The 14,914-nt window shown below is 35.7% G+C and overlaps 1 protein-coding gene across 1 annotated transcript in view; it reads left to right on the top strand.

Moving 5' to 3' along the window:
* LYST (lysosomal trafficking regulator) overlaps window positions 1–14,914 on the top strand; it is a 140,412-nt gene that overhangs the window by 84,949 nt on the left and 40,549 nt on the right. The window contains exons 30-38 of the mRNA XM_068981849.1: window positions 1,239–1,415; window positions 1,985–2,061; window positions 2,207–2,395; window positions 4,585–4,730; window positions 4,817–4,913; window positions 5,679–5,740; window positions 7,717–7,772; window positions 9,798–9,950; window positions 13,070–13,314. Of these exons, the coding sequence (XP_068837950.1) occupies window positions 1,239–1,415; window positions 1,985–2,061; window positions 2,207–2,395; window positions 4,585–4,730; window positions 4,817–4,913; window positions 5,679–5,740; window positions 7,717–7,772; window positions 9,798–9,950; window positions 13,070–13,314 (1,202 nt within the window). The remainder of the gene's footprint in view (window positions 1–1,238; window positions 1,416–1,984; window positions 2,062–2,206; window positions 2,396–4,584; window positions 4,731–4,816; window positions 4,914–5,678; window positions 5,741–7,716; window positions 7,773–9,797; window positions 9,951–13,069; window positions 13,315–14,914) is intronic.

A 14,914-nucleotide genomic window follows, 5' to 3' on the forward strand; every position in this document is an offset into this window, starting at 1 on the left:
GGCAAGAATACTGGAGTGGGTTGCCATTCTGTTCTCCAGGGGATCTTCTCAACCCAGGGATTGAACCCCAGTCTCCCACATTGCAGGCAAATCTTTACCGTCTGAGCTGCCAGGGAGGCCCATAAAATTGGTCTAAACAAAGCTTATCTAAAAATAAAATTTCACATTTCCAAAGTCAAATAATCATCTAAAGCAAAAATGGTAGCCATGTCTTTTGGAATCCCAGCATAGATAATAAAAGTATGCATGTGTGCTCAAAAAAAAAAAAAGAGCCACTTAAGAAATCATGAATCAAAGTTTGGTTTAGTTCTACACTAGGAAGGACCATTTTCATTTTCTTAAGTAACATTTTCATTTTGTCTATAAGGCCTGTTCATAAAAGACTGACCTAAACCAACCCTTCTCACAAATATTCACATACTGAATGCTGACATCTTAACTGGTTTTGGAGTTTTTCACCTTTTTGTTCTCCCCAGGGAATAGTGAATGCTTACAAATGGATCCAAAGATACTTTTTTGTTCTGGTATTTTCTCCAGTGTTTATTCTCCCAAGCAGAAATTAAAGAGACTCTTACCTTAAGATTTAAAGGAAAGTTTCCCTTCCAGTTCAGTATTTCTGTGAGAAGAACTAGAATTATTTTCCTTCATCCCAAGCTTATTTTCTGTATTCCTTTAGCAGACCCTCTCTAAAATTCTTTCCCCAAAAGCTTGTGTGCTTTTTTTCCTTCTTTCCTTTATTACTTCTACTCCTCCTTTCTTCTTTTTTTCCTCTTTTTCTTCCATTTTTTTTACCTTTAGCAATAAAAATTTTCAAACATACTAAGAAAAATAGAGACTAGTGAATACTTACTACCATATGACCATCTCATAGGTCTAACTATTGTTAGTATTTTTATCATATTTATCATAATTTTTTTTCCTGAGGTATTTTAAAGCAAATTATATAAATCACAACCTATTTTCAAAAGACTTTTTTATGTCACCATAACAACATTATTATACTTAACAAAATTAGCGTATACTCTAATGTCATCATATACTCAGTGTATAATCATTTGAGAATTTCTTCAGTTTTCCCCGAAATGTCTTTTTAGCTGATTTATTTAAACCAGATTCAGCCAAATAAATGCAGCAATAAAATTTAATTTACTGTTAAAGAATTTAAATGTAAAAATACAAATTCTTTATGACTTAAAAATTTTTTTAATTAAAAAAATTATTACTTTTTTTTTTTAAAGCATGGAGCCAAATTAGTTTTGTATTTGTCAGAATTGATACATAATCACAAAGATGAATTGACTGAAGAAGAACTAGACACAGCAGAACTGCTTATGAATGCTTTAAAATTATGTGGTCATAAGTGCATCCCTCCCAGTGCATCAACAAAATCAGACCTTATTAGAGTGATCAAAGAGGTGAGTCAGTGAAACCATAAGAAACAGTTTTCTTAGGAGATCCCATTGACTGTAACTAAAGAATGATTGAGAGATTTTTTTATTATAGAGTACCACTGATGGTGAATTTCAAATGATAATTTTCTTATACTTTATATTGCTTTTTTATGAGAAAACAAATAATCTTATTTTAAGGAGCATTTTATTCTCTGTGGTCATCCATATTCATTACCACTAGCTTTCAGGGAAGAAAAAGGTTTTAATAGTGACAAGCAAGTTGAATCATCCGCCTCAAGTTCTCAGTTCTTTAGTGAAAAAGCAAAATAAGGAAGCAAGCAGCTATGCAAACCCATTGGGTTTGGCAGCCCTAGTTAACTATTCCACCCTAATTTCTGTGACCCAAAGTGTGTGGAAACAAAGGGGAATTAGAACATTATTTAAGTAGCTGATTATTTTAATATTCTGGTCTCCAGGAGACAATTTTTTTTCCTTTGTTAACTTGGTTTTAAATTTAGTTTGCTGGGTTCTGTGCCAGTGTTAAATGATAAATAATAAGTTTTATATAGTATATTATTATCTAAATCTTTTAGGAACAAAGGAAATATGAAACTGAAGAAGGTGTGAATAAAGCCAACTGGCAGAAAACAGTTAATAATAATCAGCAAAGGTAGGATTTCATGTGTGCTAAAAGTTATGTCTTCTAGGAGCCCCATTATATTTTGCATATGCTTTTAGTTTTAATGTACCATATTTTGATATACATTTAATATTCCTACACATATGCTTAACTTACAGGCTTCTTGTCTGTTTAGTCTCTTCCAGCGTTTGGATTCAAAATCAAAGGATATATCTAAAATAGCTGCAGATATCACCCAGGCAGTGTCTCTTTCCCAAGGAATTGAGAGAAAAAAGGTGATCCAGCATATCAGAGGAATGTACAAAGTGGATCTGAGTGCCAGCAGACACTGGCAGGAGCTTATTCAACAACTGACGCATGACAGGTGGGCAACGTGGGAGGGCTTTCAGTGGTCTTGCACGAATGTTTTATATTGATGTTATTTTCACTCTAGAATAAAGATTCATAGTACTATCTTATTAGCTTAAATATTTTTGTTTAATCATTTGTAATTTATTTCCTCTTAAAGAATATGCCTATGAGAATTTTTTAATTCTTGGGAGGGAGAAAAAATAATGAGAGAGAGAGAGACATTAGCTCTTCCAGAGAGTAATACCTGTTTACTGGCTTTCTTTTTAACATACGATCTTTGCAAAAGAATAGGGAAATCACTGAAACAAGACAGTTGGGAAATACATCTTTTTCTAGTTAAGACTTCAGTAACACAGTTAAAAAGATGCATCACAGAGGGAGGTGGGAGGGGGGTTCATGTTTGGGAACGCATGTACACCCGTGATGGATTCATGTCAATGTATGGCAAAACCAATACAGTATTGTAAAGTAAAATAAAGTAAAAATAAAAATTAAAAAAAAAAGATGCATCACAAATAGTGAAAAGAGGGAAATTAAAATATTATTCTCTGAATTTGGTTACCATAACTGATTAGTATTATGACTTTGAGGAGCTATATACTAAAGTAAATTCCAGGTGAATGAATAAACTTAAAAAGTTTACAAAGCAGAAGAAAATAAGAGTATTTATCAACTCTGATAGATAACTTCCTAAGATCAAACACAATTGAAGAAACTACAAAGAAGAAATGAATGGCTTTGAACTTTAATTTTTTTCCAGTGTATTTAACAAGCATAGCCACAACAAAATTTATTTTCAGCATGTATTTCAAAGTTAGTATTTTTATTATTTTAAAATTTCATAAAAGTTTGAAAATAAAAATTAAAATCCCAAAAGTTTGAGCAAAAGACATGAATATATTCTTCACATAAGACAAGTAGAATTAATAAGCAGATGGGAAAAATTGAATATTGCTAGAGGCTAATTTATTTTTTTAAAATCTTTAGATACTATATTTTACCTTTTATGTTAAAAAGTTTCTTTAGGAACTCATCTCCACAGTAGGAATAATGTATCTTAGCTCTTGATCAGAGGTTTGGTGGCATGGTATACTGTGACATAATATATCAGGAACCCTATAAACAATTTATTTCTAGTTCCAGTTATTCTATTTTAGTGATTCTGTCCTAAGGAAAATATTCAAAATATGCAAAATCAATAAACAAAGATTTTCATCTCTGCATTTTTCTCTGAATGAACTGGAAACAACTAAGTATATAACAGTAATAAATACAGTATGATCTTTTCACTCAATATAATATTAGCCATTTAAAGTGGTAATACTAAAGAAGGCAGGATATAGGAATGTGTATATAAGAAAATATGTGTGTATATCAGTTATAACTGTAATTTAAAAAAAAGCAAATCACTAACAATATTTTGGTATGTTTGGGGTAGTAGGATTAAGGGTAATTTACTTCTCTTATCTATTTCTATAAACTATTTCCTTTTATTTCAAATGTTTATTTATTTTAAAACATTTTTAGAAATGTAATTACTACAAAAATGAAAAATTTTGTTTGTTACATTAGATAATAGGCAAAATGGGAAATGAAAAAAATTTATTTGGAAATTGATTTTTTTTCTTTAGTTGATCATACTAAGTCTAATATATCACAAAGCATATATAGTAGTCATGCTGTATCTTTTTAAAAATTTAATAGGTACAAGAAACCAGTAGCAGTTTCTTGCTTGCCTTGAGTTTCTCCTTGCCTTGAGGCAAGGAGACTGGGCTCCAGAGCAGAGGGATATTTTTTTTGTTGTTATTCTTATGTACCGTGTGTATGCAGTGTGTTTGTGCTCAGTCACTCAGTCATGTCCAACTCTTTGCAACCCCATGGACTGCAGCCTTCCAGGCTCCTCTGTCCATGGGATTCTCCAGGCAAGAATACTGGAGTGGGTTGCCATTTCCTCCTCCAGGGCATCTTCCTGACCTAGGGATCGAACTTGCGTCGCCTGAGTCTCCTGCATTAGCAGGCAGATTCTTTACCACTGAGCCACCTGGAAAGCCATGTGTATGCATATCCCTGTCTAGTTATATAAATAGTTGGGATTTTTCAATTGAGTGGATCAGTTTTGACTTACGTATTAAATTTTTACATAGTTTTTTTAAGTTATAAGTACTTCAAATTGCCATTTGAACCTTTTCTTTCTACCTGTAGAGCAGTCTGGTATGACCCCATCTACTATCCAACTTCATGGCAGTTGGATCCAACAGAAGGGCCAAATCGAGAGAGGAGACGGTTACAGAGATGTTACTTAACTATTCCAAATAAGTATCTGCTTAGGGATCGACAGAAATCAGAAGGTAATAGTGACTTCTTGACTCAACATATAAATAGCAGATAACTGTGGTCATTACACAAAGATAATGTAATCTCTTTTCCTCGACAGATGTGGTCAAACCACCGCTCTCTTACCTGTTTGAAGACAAAACTCATTCTTCTTTCTCTTCTACTGTAAAAGACAAAGCTGCAAGTGAGTCTATAAGGTAAATTTGAATCCATAAGACATCTTCTCTTTTGTTGAATGTGTTAGAGACTTTAATAGTCTATTGCAGTGCTTATGTGATGTTTATTTTAGATAATACAGTGGTTTAAGAAAAGACCTGAATGTGGCTCAAGAGAGGACAAAGTTGAATGACCAAAATCCAAAGAGATCAGACAGTTTTGATAGGGAGTTTTCATTGGACTTCAGTCTTAGTCTGTTACGTGAGAAAGATAAGTCACACCTAACGTGTCATAGCATTGTTGAGGATTGTGGGTCAGTAAGGTAACTACTGATAGGATTGTCACTGTGGTTGTAGTGGAGGTTGTTACCAGGCCCATTTTATAGACAAAAAACTGAGAGTCAAGATTAAGTGACTAGACTAAAGAATAGAAGAACTTTTCTGACTCTGAATCCCCCTTTTCTCCTAGAATGCTCCATTTCTTTCCTGGGTTTGTTCAGAGGCATGAGCGAATGTTTGCTTATGTACTGGAAAATATAAAATATTGAAGTCTCTTTTAAATAACTGAGTCCTTGTATTCTGCGTAGGGTGTAGGGATTATTCACCTTTTCTAAAAGTTTCCATTTTCTCTGCTATTACAATGTCAGAAATGAGATAATATTTTCATGTGGACTCTAACAAAGACAGTCTATGCTTTTGAAACTCTTGCCTGCTCTGCTGAAATCTTCTACTAGATCAAATAAAGCTTTTATTCTCTGAAATTGTTCAAAACATTTAATCACAGTAATTTTAAATATGTTTTGACAGAGTCAATCGAAGGTGTATCAGCGTTGCACCATCTAGAGAGACAGCTGGTGAATTGTTGTTAGGTAAGTTACATTTTGAAGACTTTTATACATATTCACTGTGCCTATTTTATTCTTAGATAATTTAAAACATTGTTTTAACAAACTGCCATTAAATGAGATAAACTGTCTCTAATATTGTATAGGTTATTTTGCCTTAACACTGTCTATAACGCATATGACTCATGAATGTGAAGAAATGACAGTCTTATTTTTTGAAAAGCATATGAACAGCATTTTAATTTTTATAAAGTTAACTTTGTTCATGAGTATACATTTTTAAATTTGTTTCCTTTATTATGTATCAATTTTTACTTCTAAAGTAAAGAATCATTAGTATGTTTATATGCCTACTGTTTTAACGGATATCCCTATACACATGAAATATATCCACCTTGAGATTATTCTTAATTTATATTCTTCACTGTACTTCTGAGAGAAAGGCCAAAACTATCCGTGGATAGTTATATTTAGTGAGAAATTTTTTCCTCAAGACATGAAGGAATAGAATTAAACCACATAGTCTCTATTTCCTTAAAGAACTGATTTGTATGCTGTGAGCCAATTGTTCTCAAATCAGGGGCATCCAGATCACATGGGAACATCTAAGAAAAATGAATTCTCAGACCCCTGCCCAGAGCCACTGAATCTGAAACTCTGTGGATGGGACCCAGACATTACATTTTTATACACTCCGCAGTGATTCTGCTGCTGCTGGCTGCTGCTGCTGCTGCTAAGTCACTTCAGTCGTATCCGACTCTGTGCGACCCCATAGACCTCAGCCCACCAGGCTCCCCCGTCCCTGGGATTCTCCAGACAAGAACACTGGAGTGGGTTGCCATTTCCTTCTCTAGCAGTGATTCTGACATGCCCTCAAATTGGAGAGTCACTGCAGTAGACTAAAGCTATATAGCCTCAAAGCCCTAACATGCAGAGTTTCAAGCTTGCCAGGGCTGAGCCCCACAGTCACTAGGATGGAGATGGTGCCCTTCTTTGAACTATCCATGCCAGGGCTCAGGGTGACCAGCATCCAGTGCAGAGCTCCAGGAAGTTCCCACTGTTTGGATATGTGATGTAGGGATGTGCATTAACAACAGCCTATCAAGCAGGAAAATTGGGGGTACTGTCAGGGCTCAGACAGTAAAGAATCTGCCTGCAACGCAGGAGACGCGGGTTTGGTCCCTGAATTAGGAAGATCCTCTGGAGAAGGGAATGGCTACACGCTCCAGTATTCTTGCCTGGAAAAATCCATGGACAGAGAAGCTTGGCGTGCTACAGCCAATGGGGTCGCAAAGAGTCGAACATGACTGAGCAACTAACACGTTACTTTTCTGCCCTATTGAGTGTTTAAGTCAGCAAAATAATTAAGGATTCCTCTTTTGCTAGAAAATTTAGTTTATAACTTGAATTCAGTTAATGTGTACAAAATAAAAGTAATATGCTAGTAACCTAAGAAGAATACAACAGCCAACACTTTTTAGCACTAAGCACCAGACACTGTTAATAAACATTTTATGTATATTCTATATAATTCCCACAGTGACCCTATGAAATAGAATCTTCTCCCTACCCCATTCTTTTTATAAGGAAACTAAAGCATAGTGGAGTTAGGCAGCTTGCCCAGGATCTCATGGACGCTATTCAAAAATGAAAGTGAAAGTGAAATCGCTCAGTCGTGTCCAACTCTTTGTGACCCCATGGACTGTAGCCCACCAGGCTCCTCCATCCATGGGCTTCTCCGGGCAAGAATGCTGGAGTGGGTTGCCATTTCCTTCTCCAGGGGATCTTCCCTGATCCAGGGATCGAACCCAGGGATCGAACCCAGGTCTCCTGCATTGCAGGCAGATGCTTTAACCTCTGAGCCATTCTTACTGAGTATTAAGAACTCCTTCTGGGTTCTGGGATTCAAATTCGGTCCAACTGACTCTAGAGGTGCTTTTAACTAAATAGGATAATAGTGCACAGACGTTTTTAAACTCACAGCCAATTATTTTCTGCAGGTAAATGTGGAATGTATTTTGTGGAAGATAACGCTTCTGATACAGTTGAGAGTTCTGTGAGTAACGGTTTAAATTTGCGTTTATATGAATCTAGACAAATTCCCACATGTATAAGTTTAATACAGCCAGAAAGGAGGTAGAACTGTTAAGAATTCATTTCTTGTCACACTCTGTGTAAATTTGTCTGAATTCCAGTTTTTTAAGATAATTTTAAAAAGAAGACCATGCCATCCCCTCTGACTCATGTTCTGAGTCTCATAGCAGCAAGTATTATGGGTGAGATTCTGAAGCATTCATATTATTTCAGTTTATGTCCATTCTTTCTCACTACTGTCCTCTGTAGCATCAAAATTCTTGCCCCTCCCTGTTTATTGTCACATACATTTGCCTTCAAAAAGAAAGAAAAATATTGTCTGATTTAATAACTTAAGTAATCCTAATGTTCACATAGCTTAGTAGTCATAACTTTTATTCTTCTGGAAATACTTATATTAATCTGAAAATAACAAAAAGGACTCAATTCACATTTTGGTACAGTAAACATTTTATTTGTTTGAATTCATTTACATGCCATTAAAATACTGCTTTGAGAGTCCTGTAACAGGAGAAATAAGGCTCTTTGTTTCAGAAGTTCTAAAGCCTGGAATTCATGAGGATGCATTTAAATAAGATTATGTATGATTTACTGATTAATACATATTTGATTCAAATAAATTAGGGAGTGAAAACATAAAATATTATTGTAAAGTAAATCATGTTAAAAAATCATTAAAGTGTTTCATATAATCCCCCCAAATTGAATAGGCATTATTTTGTGATTTACATAGCATTACTACAGTATTTATCCCAGCTAGCAAAAGTATAGTTATGTTATTTTTAAAGATGTATCTTTTTAGAACAAAAGAATTTAATAGTTGATACATGAATCAGCTTTTTTTCTGGGTGGGTCCAAAAGATGAGCTTTTCCACCTAAGTGGAAGCTCTAAAAAGACCCTTGCTCTTTAATAAATTGAAGGATCCTTCCTTTCTCTGTACTTTTGTAGCATTTGTGCTTATTTCCTGTGTGACATTTGCTGTCTTGCCTTTCCAAAGCATGTACAAATATCCTGTGCCCCCTTTTTATCATATATAGATTTATTTCATACAAAGCACTTACAAGCACCTTGCCTGTAGATGCTTAATTAATGTTTGTTAAAATGAAAGTGTGTTGAATGTTGAAGCTAAACAGGGAAGAGTTTGGTTTTAAAAATGAGAATATTACCTTTTCATTAAAACATTTTGCTCTCCTTGTAGTATATTTCCTGCCTCCATTTCTAAAAATTAGTTGGGACATAGTAAGACACACATAGAGCAGACCAAAGTGTCACTTCCTCGTTACTGCTGTTTTTCAAATTCCTCTTTATTTTTGACTCCTAGAGATATCATTTTCCCTTACTTTCTTGCAAGCTCAGCTATACATTTAAAAGAATATTTGCTTACTAAAAGAAATCAGTCTGAAAAGTCTACATACTTTATGATTCCAACCATATAACTTTCTGGAAAAAGGAAAACAGAGGCAACAAAAAATCAGCGGTGCTGAGTGGAGCAGAAGGGAATTTCACAGCAGCGAGACTATTCTGCATGATACTGTAATGGTGGACACATGTCATTAAATATTTGTCAAAACCCATTTGACCTATACAACACCAAGATTAAACTATGAGCTTTAGTTAAGAAGTGGCTCATCAGTTGTAACACATGTACTACATGAGTAGAAGATGTTCACTGTAGCGAAACTGAGTGCAGAAAAGCTATATGTGGGAACTCCATACTGTCTGCTCAGTTTTATACACATAAAAGCTTTGGAAAATACAGCCTATTAATAAAGTTTAAATGAAGTTTATTAACTCAGTTTTTTTTTAGATTTTTATCCAGCATTTTGAAGTGTTTAGTAGCAGGAGGATTTTTAGAGAATCTTATCTGCCACTTTGCCACAGAAGGAAGGCTTTATATTGCACTTTGATAGTGTTTTAAAATGTAAAATTAAAAAAATTCTATTTCATGTAGAGCAAATGCTTTCATGTTATTTCCTTTGACTTTAGAGCCTTCAAGGAGAATTGGAACCAGCATCATTTTCCTGGACATATGAAGAAATTAAAGAAGTTCACAAGCGTTGGTGGCAGTTGAGGGATAATGCTGTAGAAATATTTTTAACAAATGGCAGAACACTCCTGTTAGCATTTGATAACACCAAGGTAAATTTGCCTATATTTATAGATATACTTTTTCAAAAAGATCATGGAATCAGTTTAATTACACTCATACTGACTAAATGAAGTTTTAACTTTAACTATTTCTGAAGTCAAATGAAAATTACCCTATTTCTTAGTACTGATTAAAGTAAATCTTTGACTATTTTTGTCCTCCAAAAGTGTATTAAATTTTTATTCCCCAAAGTGACTGTATCTGTAATAAGTAAATAAATAAATGTATAACCAACCTGAAGTAGTTTAACCTTGATAGTAGATTTCATTTTTGACAAACCCTTTCTTGGCTGCCACGTTGCTTCAGCTATTGTGTGTCTGCTTGTCTTGATAGAAAACCTCTTGGAAGAAATTGTATGTGCTTGCTGCTTCCAGTTCCTCTCCTTGGATTCTCTTTTGAAATGCTCCAGGCAGACTTTTTCCTCACCACCCCACCGTGACTTCTGGTCAGCATCACCAGTGACCTGAATGTTGCTAAACCCCACAGTTGTGTTTCTTAGTCTTCATCTTACTTGACTTAGCAGCAGCATTTGACACAGCTGGTTATTCTTTCTTTAAAGAAAGTGGGGGGAAAACCTTCCTCACTGGATTTCTGCATTAAAGTCTAATTGGCATCTCAAATTTAACATGGACAAAACTGAACTTCTTATTTTCCCCCTAAAATCCCCAGTTTTACCCAGCTCCATAAATGGCAACTCCAGCCTTTCTCCTTGGCCAGTTCAAAAACCTTGGGGTTATTCTTGACTCCTCTTATTCTGTCATCCCACTTATTCTGACTCCTCTTAATCATCTACTCTTTTCAGTAAATTCAGTTGGTTCGCCCCTCAAAGTATACCCAGAATCTGAGTGTTTCCACTGCTGCCATCCTGGTCTAAGGCACTGTCAGCTCTTGCTTAAATCATTGCACTAGCCTCCTCACTGGCCTCCCTGCTTCTGCACTCCCTCTTCTTTCAGACTGCTCTCAACACAGCAGTTAAAATGGGTCAGATTGTGCCATTCCTCTCCTCAGAGCCCTCTGAGCACTGTCTTTGTCACTCCATTGAAAGCCAGGATCTTACAGTGTTGAATAACCTAGCACTTCCTTATTCTTTCTGACCTTATCTTCTACTCTTCTATCCTTCACTGTCTCTAGTCCATCTGTGGAGACTTCCTTTTCCTTGACTATAGCAGGCACACTGATGCCTGAAAGCCTCTGCACTTACAGCTCCCTAAAATGCCGCCTGGAATGCTTTTCCTCTTAGAAATCTACATGACTCACGCCCTTACTTTTTTCAGGTTCCCTGATCAAATGCCCTCTTATCAGAGAGACTTCCTTGATTATGTATTTAAAACAGCAACCCCTTTCTTACTCCTACCCCCAGGAACCCCTTTGTCTCCTTGACTTTCCTCTCTTTTCTCTAGAGCACTTCATAGCATCCAACAGTGTCTGCCCAACAGAATGTAAAGACTATTTTATTAAGTGCTACAGCTGTAGCATGGTATATAGGTGCTCAGTCGATATTTGTTGAATGAACAAATGTTTCCTTTTCCTTGCAGAGTTTAGTATGCAAACTGTCATAAATTCTCTCCCACCAATCTTAGCTTCAGCATCTGGCAACCTTCAGATTTAGGCTGTAGGTTTAGGTTTTTATTTTTGCCTTGAACATTTTTTTTTTTAATTCTGATTTAAAAAAATAGCATAGAAGTTACCATCTTAACCATTTTCATGCATACAGTTTAGTAGTGTTAAGTATATTCACATTGTTGTGAAACAGACCTCCAGGTTTAGGTTCTTAAATACCCTGTGATCTTATGCCTGTTCCATTACTAAGCTCATTCTTCTCATTCACTTTTAGTCTCATCTCTAATTATCCACATCTTTGGCTCATCTTCCTATGCCTGAAGCATATACACATTTAAGAGGGGTAATTCAAATTTGTTTTTAGAAAGGCCTGGTTCCTCTATTTTTTTCCATTTATTACCAATTATCATTTAATTGCTTTAGAAGAAATCAGAACACCCTTTTTCTGTGACAGAACTTTTCTGAATCTCAAAAAAAAGAGTTCATATATTAGTTTTCCATCAGTAGTGAAAATGAGATATCGTGTTTTTATGTAGGATATTTTATTTCATTCTCATGAAATAAATCTTACTATCACCATATTTGGAGAAGACAGTGGCACCCCACTCCAGCACTCTTGCCTGGAAAATCCCATGGATGGCGGAGCCTTGTGGGCTGCAGTCCATGAGGTTGCTAAGAGTCGGACACGACTGAGCGACTTCACTTTTGCTTTTCACTTTCATGCATTGGAGAAGGAAATGGCAACCCACTCCAGTGTTCTTGCCTGGAGAATCCCAGGGACAGAGGAGCCTGGTAGGAGATCGTCTATGGGGTCGCACAGAGTCGGACACGACTGAAGCGACTTAGCAGCAGCAGCATCCCCATATTACAGTATGGGAACTACACTGCAAAGGGTTTAAGCAAGAAAAAAGACCTGGTCTGTCTAATTCAGAAAACCGTGCTCTTTCTACTACAGCGTGTTTCATTTATATAGATGAAGACACTTCATTTTCTTTTACTGACGTTTTTTTCCCTTAGGGTCTGTATGTAAGTGATTTTTATGTATAGACTTCTTAGCTTCTAACTGATTTCTCCAGCTGCAAAACATAGTGGTTAAGAGCCAAAAGTAAATGAATGTAACAAAACAGAACAGATTCAAATATGAGGAGAACAAACTAGTGGTATGAGTGGGGAGAGAACAGGCAGAGGGGATTACCAAGTACAAACTACTATGTAGAAAATAAACTATAAGGATATACTGTACAGCACAAGGACTATAGTCAATATAACATTTAAATGGAGTATAATTTATAAAAATATTGAATCACTATGTTGTACACCTGAAGCTAATATAATATTGTACTTCAATAAATAAATATATATAGCACAACCTTTAGAGGAAGACCTAGATTTGAATCTTAATTCCCCACCAGTCAGTGTTATTGGGCAAAAAGTTTTTTCTTGAAGGACTTGAGATTAGTAACATGCCTATGATATCATGGATTCTTTGGAGGAAAGCGTCAAGACTAAAAATAAAATCTGGGCTGTGTTTTTTCTCCTTCCGTTCTAGGTTCGCGATGATGTATACCACAGTATACTAACAAATAACCTCCCTAATCTTCTGGAATATGGCAATATCACCGCTCTGACAAATTTGTGGTATACTGGGCAAATTACTAATTTTGAGTATTTGACTCACCTAAACAAACATGCCGGCCGATCTTTCAATGATCTCATGCAGTATCCAGTGTTCCCGTTCATACTGGCAGACTATGTCAGTGAGACCCTTGACCTCAGTGACCCATCAGTCTACAGGTAACTGAAGACATCATCACCTATTGGCTTTGTCAACGTGCTGAATTTATGTCATTAATGTTCTTCTTGTGAAAATTTTCAAACATGCAAAAACCAGAATGAGTGTGTAATAAACCCCCATATGATCATCACCCCAACTCAATAATTATGAAAATTTTTGCCAAACTTGCATCATCTTTTTTTCCTAAGACAAATCACACACATTTATGTCATTCGTATGTTCTGTAGTATACATCTCTTAAGAAAAAAGTAAAACATTTTGTTATATAACTTCAGTGCCATTATCATATCAAAGAAAATAAAAACAATTTCATGGTATCATCTAATATCCAGCCTATTTTTAAATGTCCCCTGATTATATCAAAGATGTCTTTTTATATAGTTGATTTGCTTGAATCAGGCTCAGTATCCCCTTTGGTTGCTTTGTCTCTAAAGATATAAATCTTAGAACAGCCCTTATTTTTATGTATGTATTTTTCTCTTTATTCCTAACATTGGCTTGTTTAAGGAAAAAAAGGTCATTTATCTTGTAGAATGTCCCCCGTTCCACATTAGCATTTAGCTTTTTCCTCTAGTCGCTGTATTTCCTAGGTACTGGAAATTACTTCTAAAGGCTTGCTTAGACTCAGGTTCAACTTTTTTTTAAGCAAAAACTCTAGAGGTCGTGATGTGAACGTTTTCTTGCCCCATATCAGGAGGCATATGATATCCCACTGTTAAGGATGCTTAGGCTGATCTGTGGCTTCAGCCCCCCATTGAACTTGTTTGTTTCATTGATGATTATTTCTTGAGTCTGTGATTTCACTGGGGGTTACCAAATGGTGATTTCCTATTTTCTCATTTCTTGTACATTTATTAGAAGAAAGCACATAAGATGAGCCTGGGACATTTTGTTGTGTCAGAGAGCAAGAAAATTAATATAGTCTTGTCAAAAGAGTGGGAGCCATATTTGCACACCCATGTTCATTGCAGCTTTATTCACAGTAGCCAAGAGGTGGAGGCAGCCCAGGTGTCTATCTGTGGATAGTTGTGGCAAATTTGGTGCATATGTAATATGGAACATTATTTAACATTAAGAAGGAGGGAAGTCCTGTCACATGGAAGAACTTTGGGGATATTGTGCTAAATGGAATAAGTCAGCCACAAGAAAACAAACACCGTGTGATTCCACTTACTTAGGTTGTTTAGGGTAGTCAGAGAGTTAAATGGTGTTCGTTGGGGGGTGGGGGAGGAGGGCGAATGGGGACATGGGGAGTTGCTGCTCAGTAGGTGTAGAGTTTCAGTTTTACAAAGTGAAAAAACTGTAAAGATCTATTGCACAACAGTGTAAATTAGCTAACACTATTGAGCTAGGTACTGGAGGGTGGCTACGATGGTAAGTTCAGTGATGTGTGTTTTTTTACTATAATTATAAAAAAATAAAGGACTTAGGAGCCAATTTGAAGTGGCTCTCACTGCCAAAGATAGGACAATCAGAGCATCAAAAAGTATAAAGACCATAACTGATTGAAACACATATAAGTAAAAAGAAAACACTTAAGTTAATGATACTCTTTCAGTTCAGTTCAGTTCAGTCACTCAGTCGTGTCCGACTCTTTGC

Source organism: Capricornis sumatraensis, chromosome 10 (genome assembly GCF_032405125.1).
Source record: "Capricornis sumatraensis isolate serow.1 chromosome 10, serow.2, whole genome shotgun sequence".
NCBI lineage: Eukaryota > Metazoa > Chordata > Mammalia > Artiodactyla > Bovidae > Capricornis > Capricornis sumatraensis.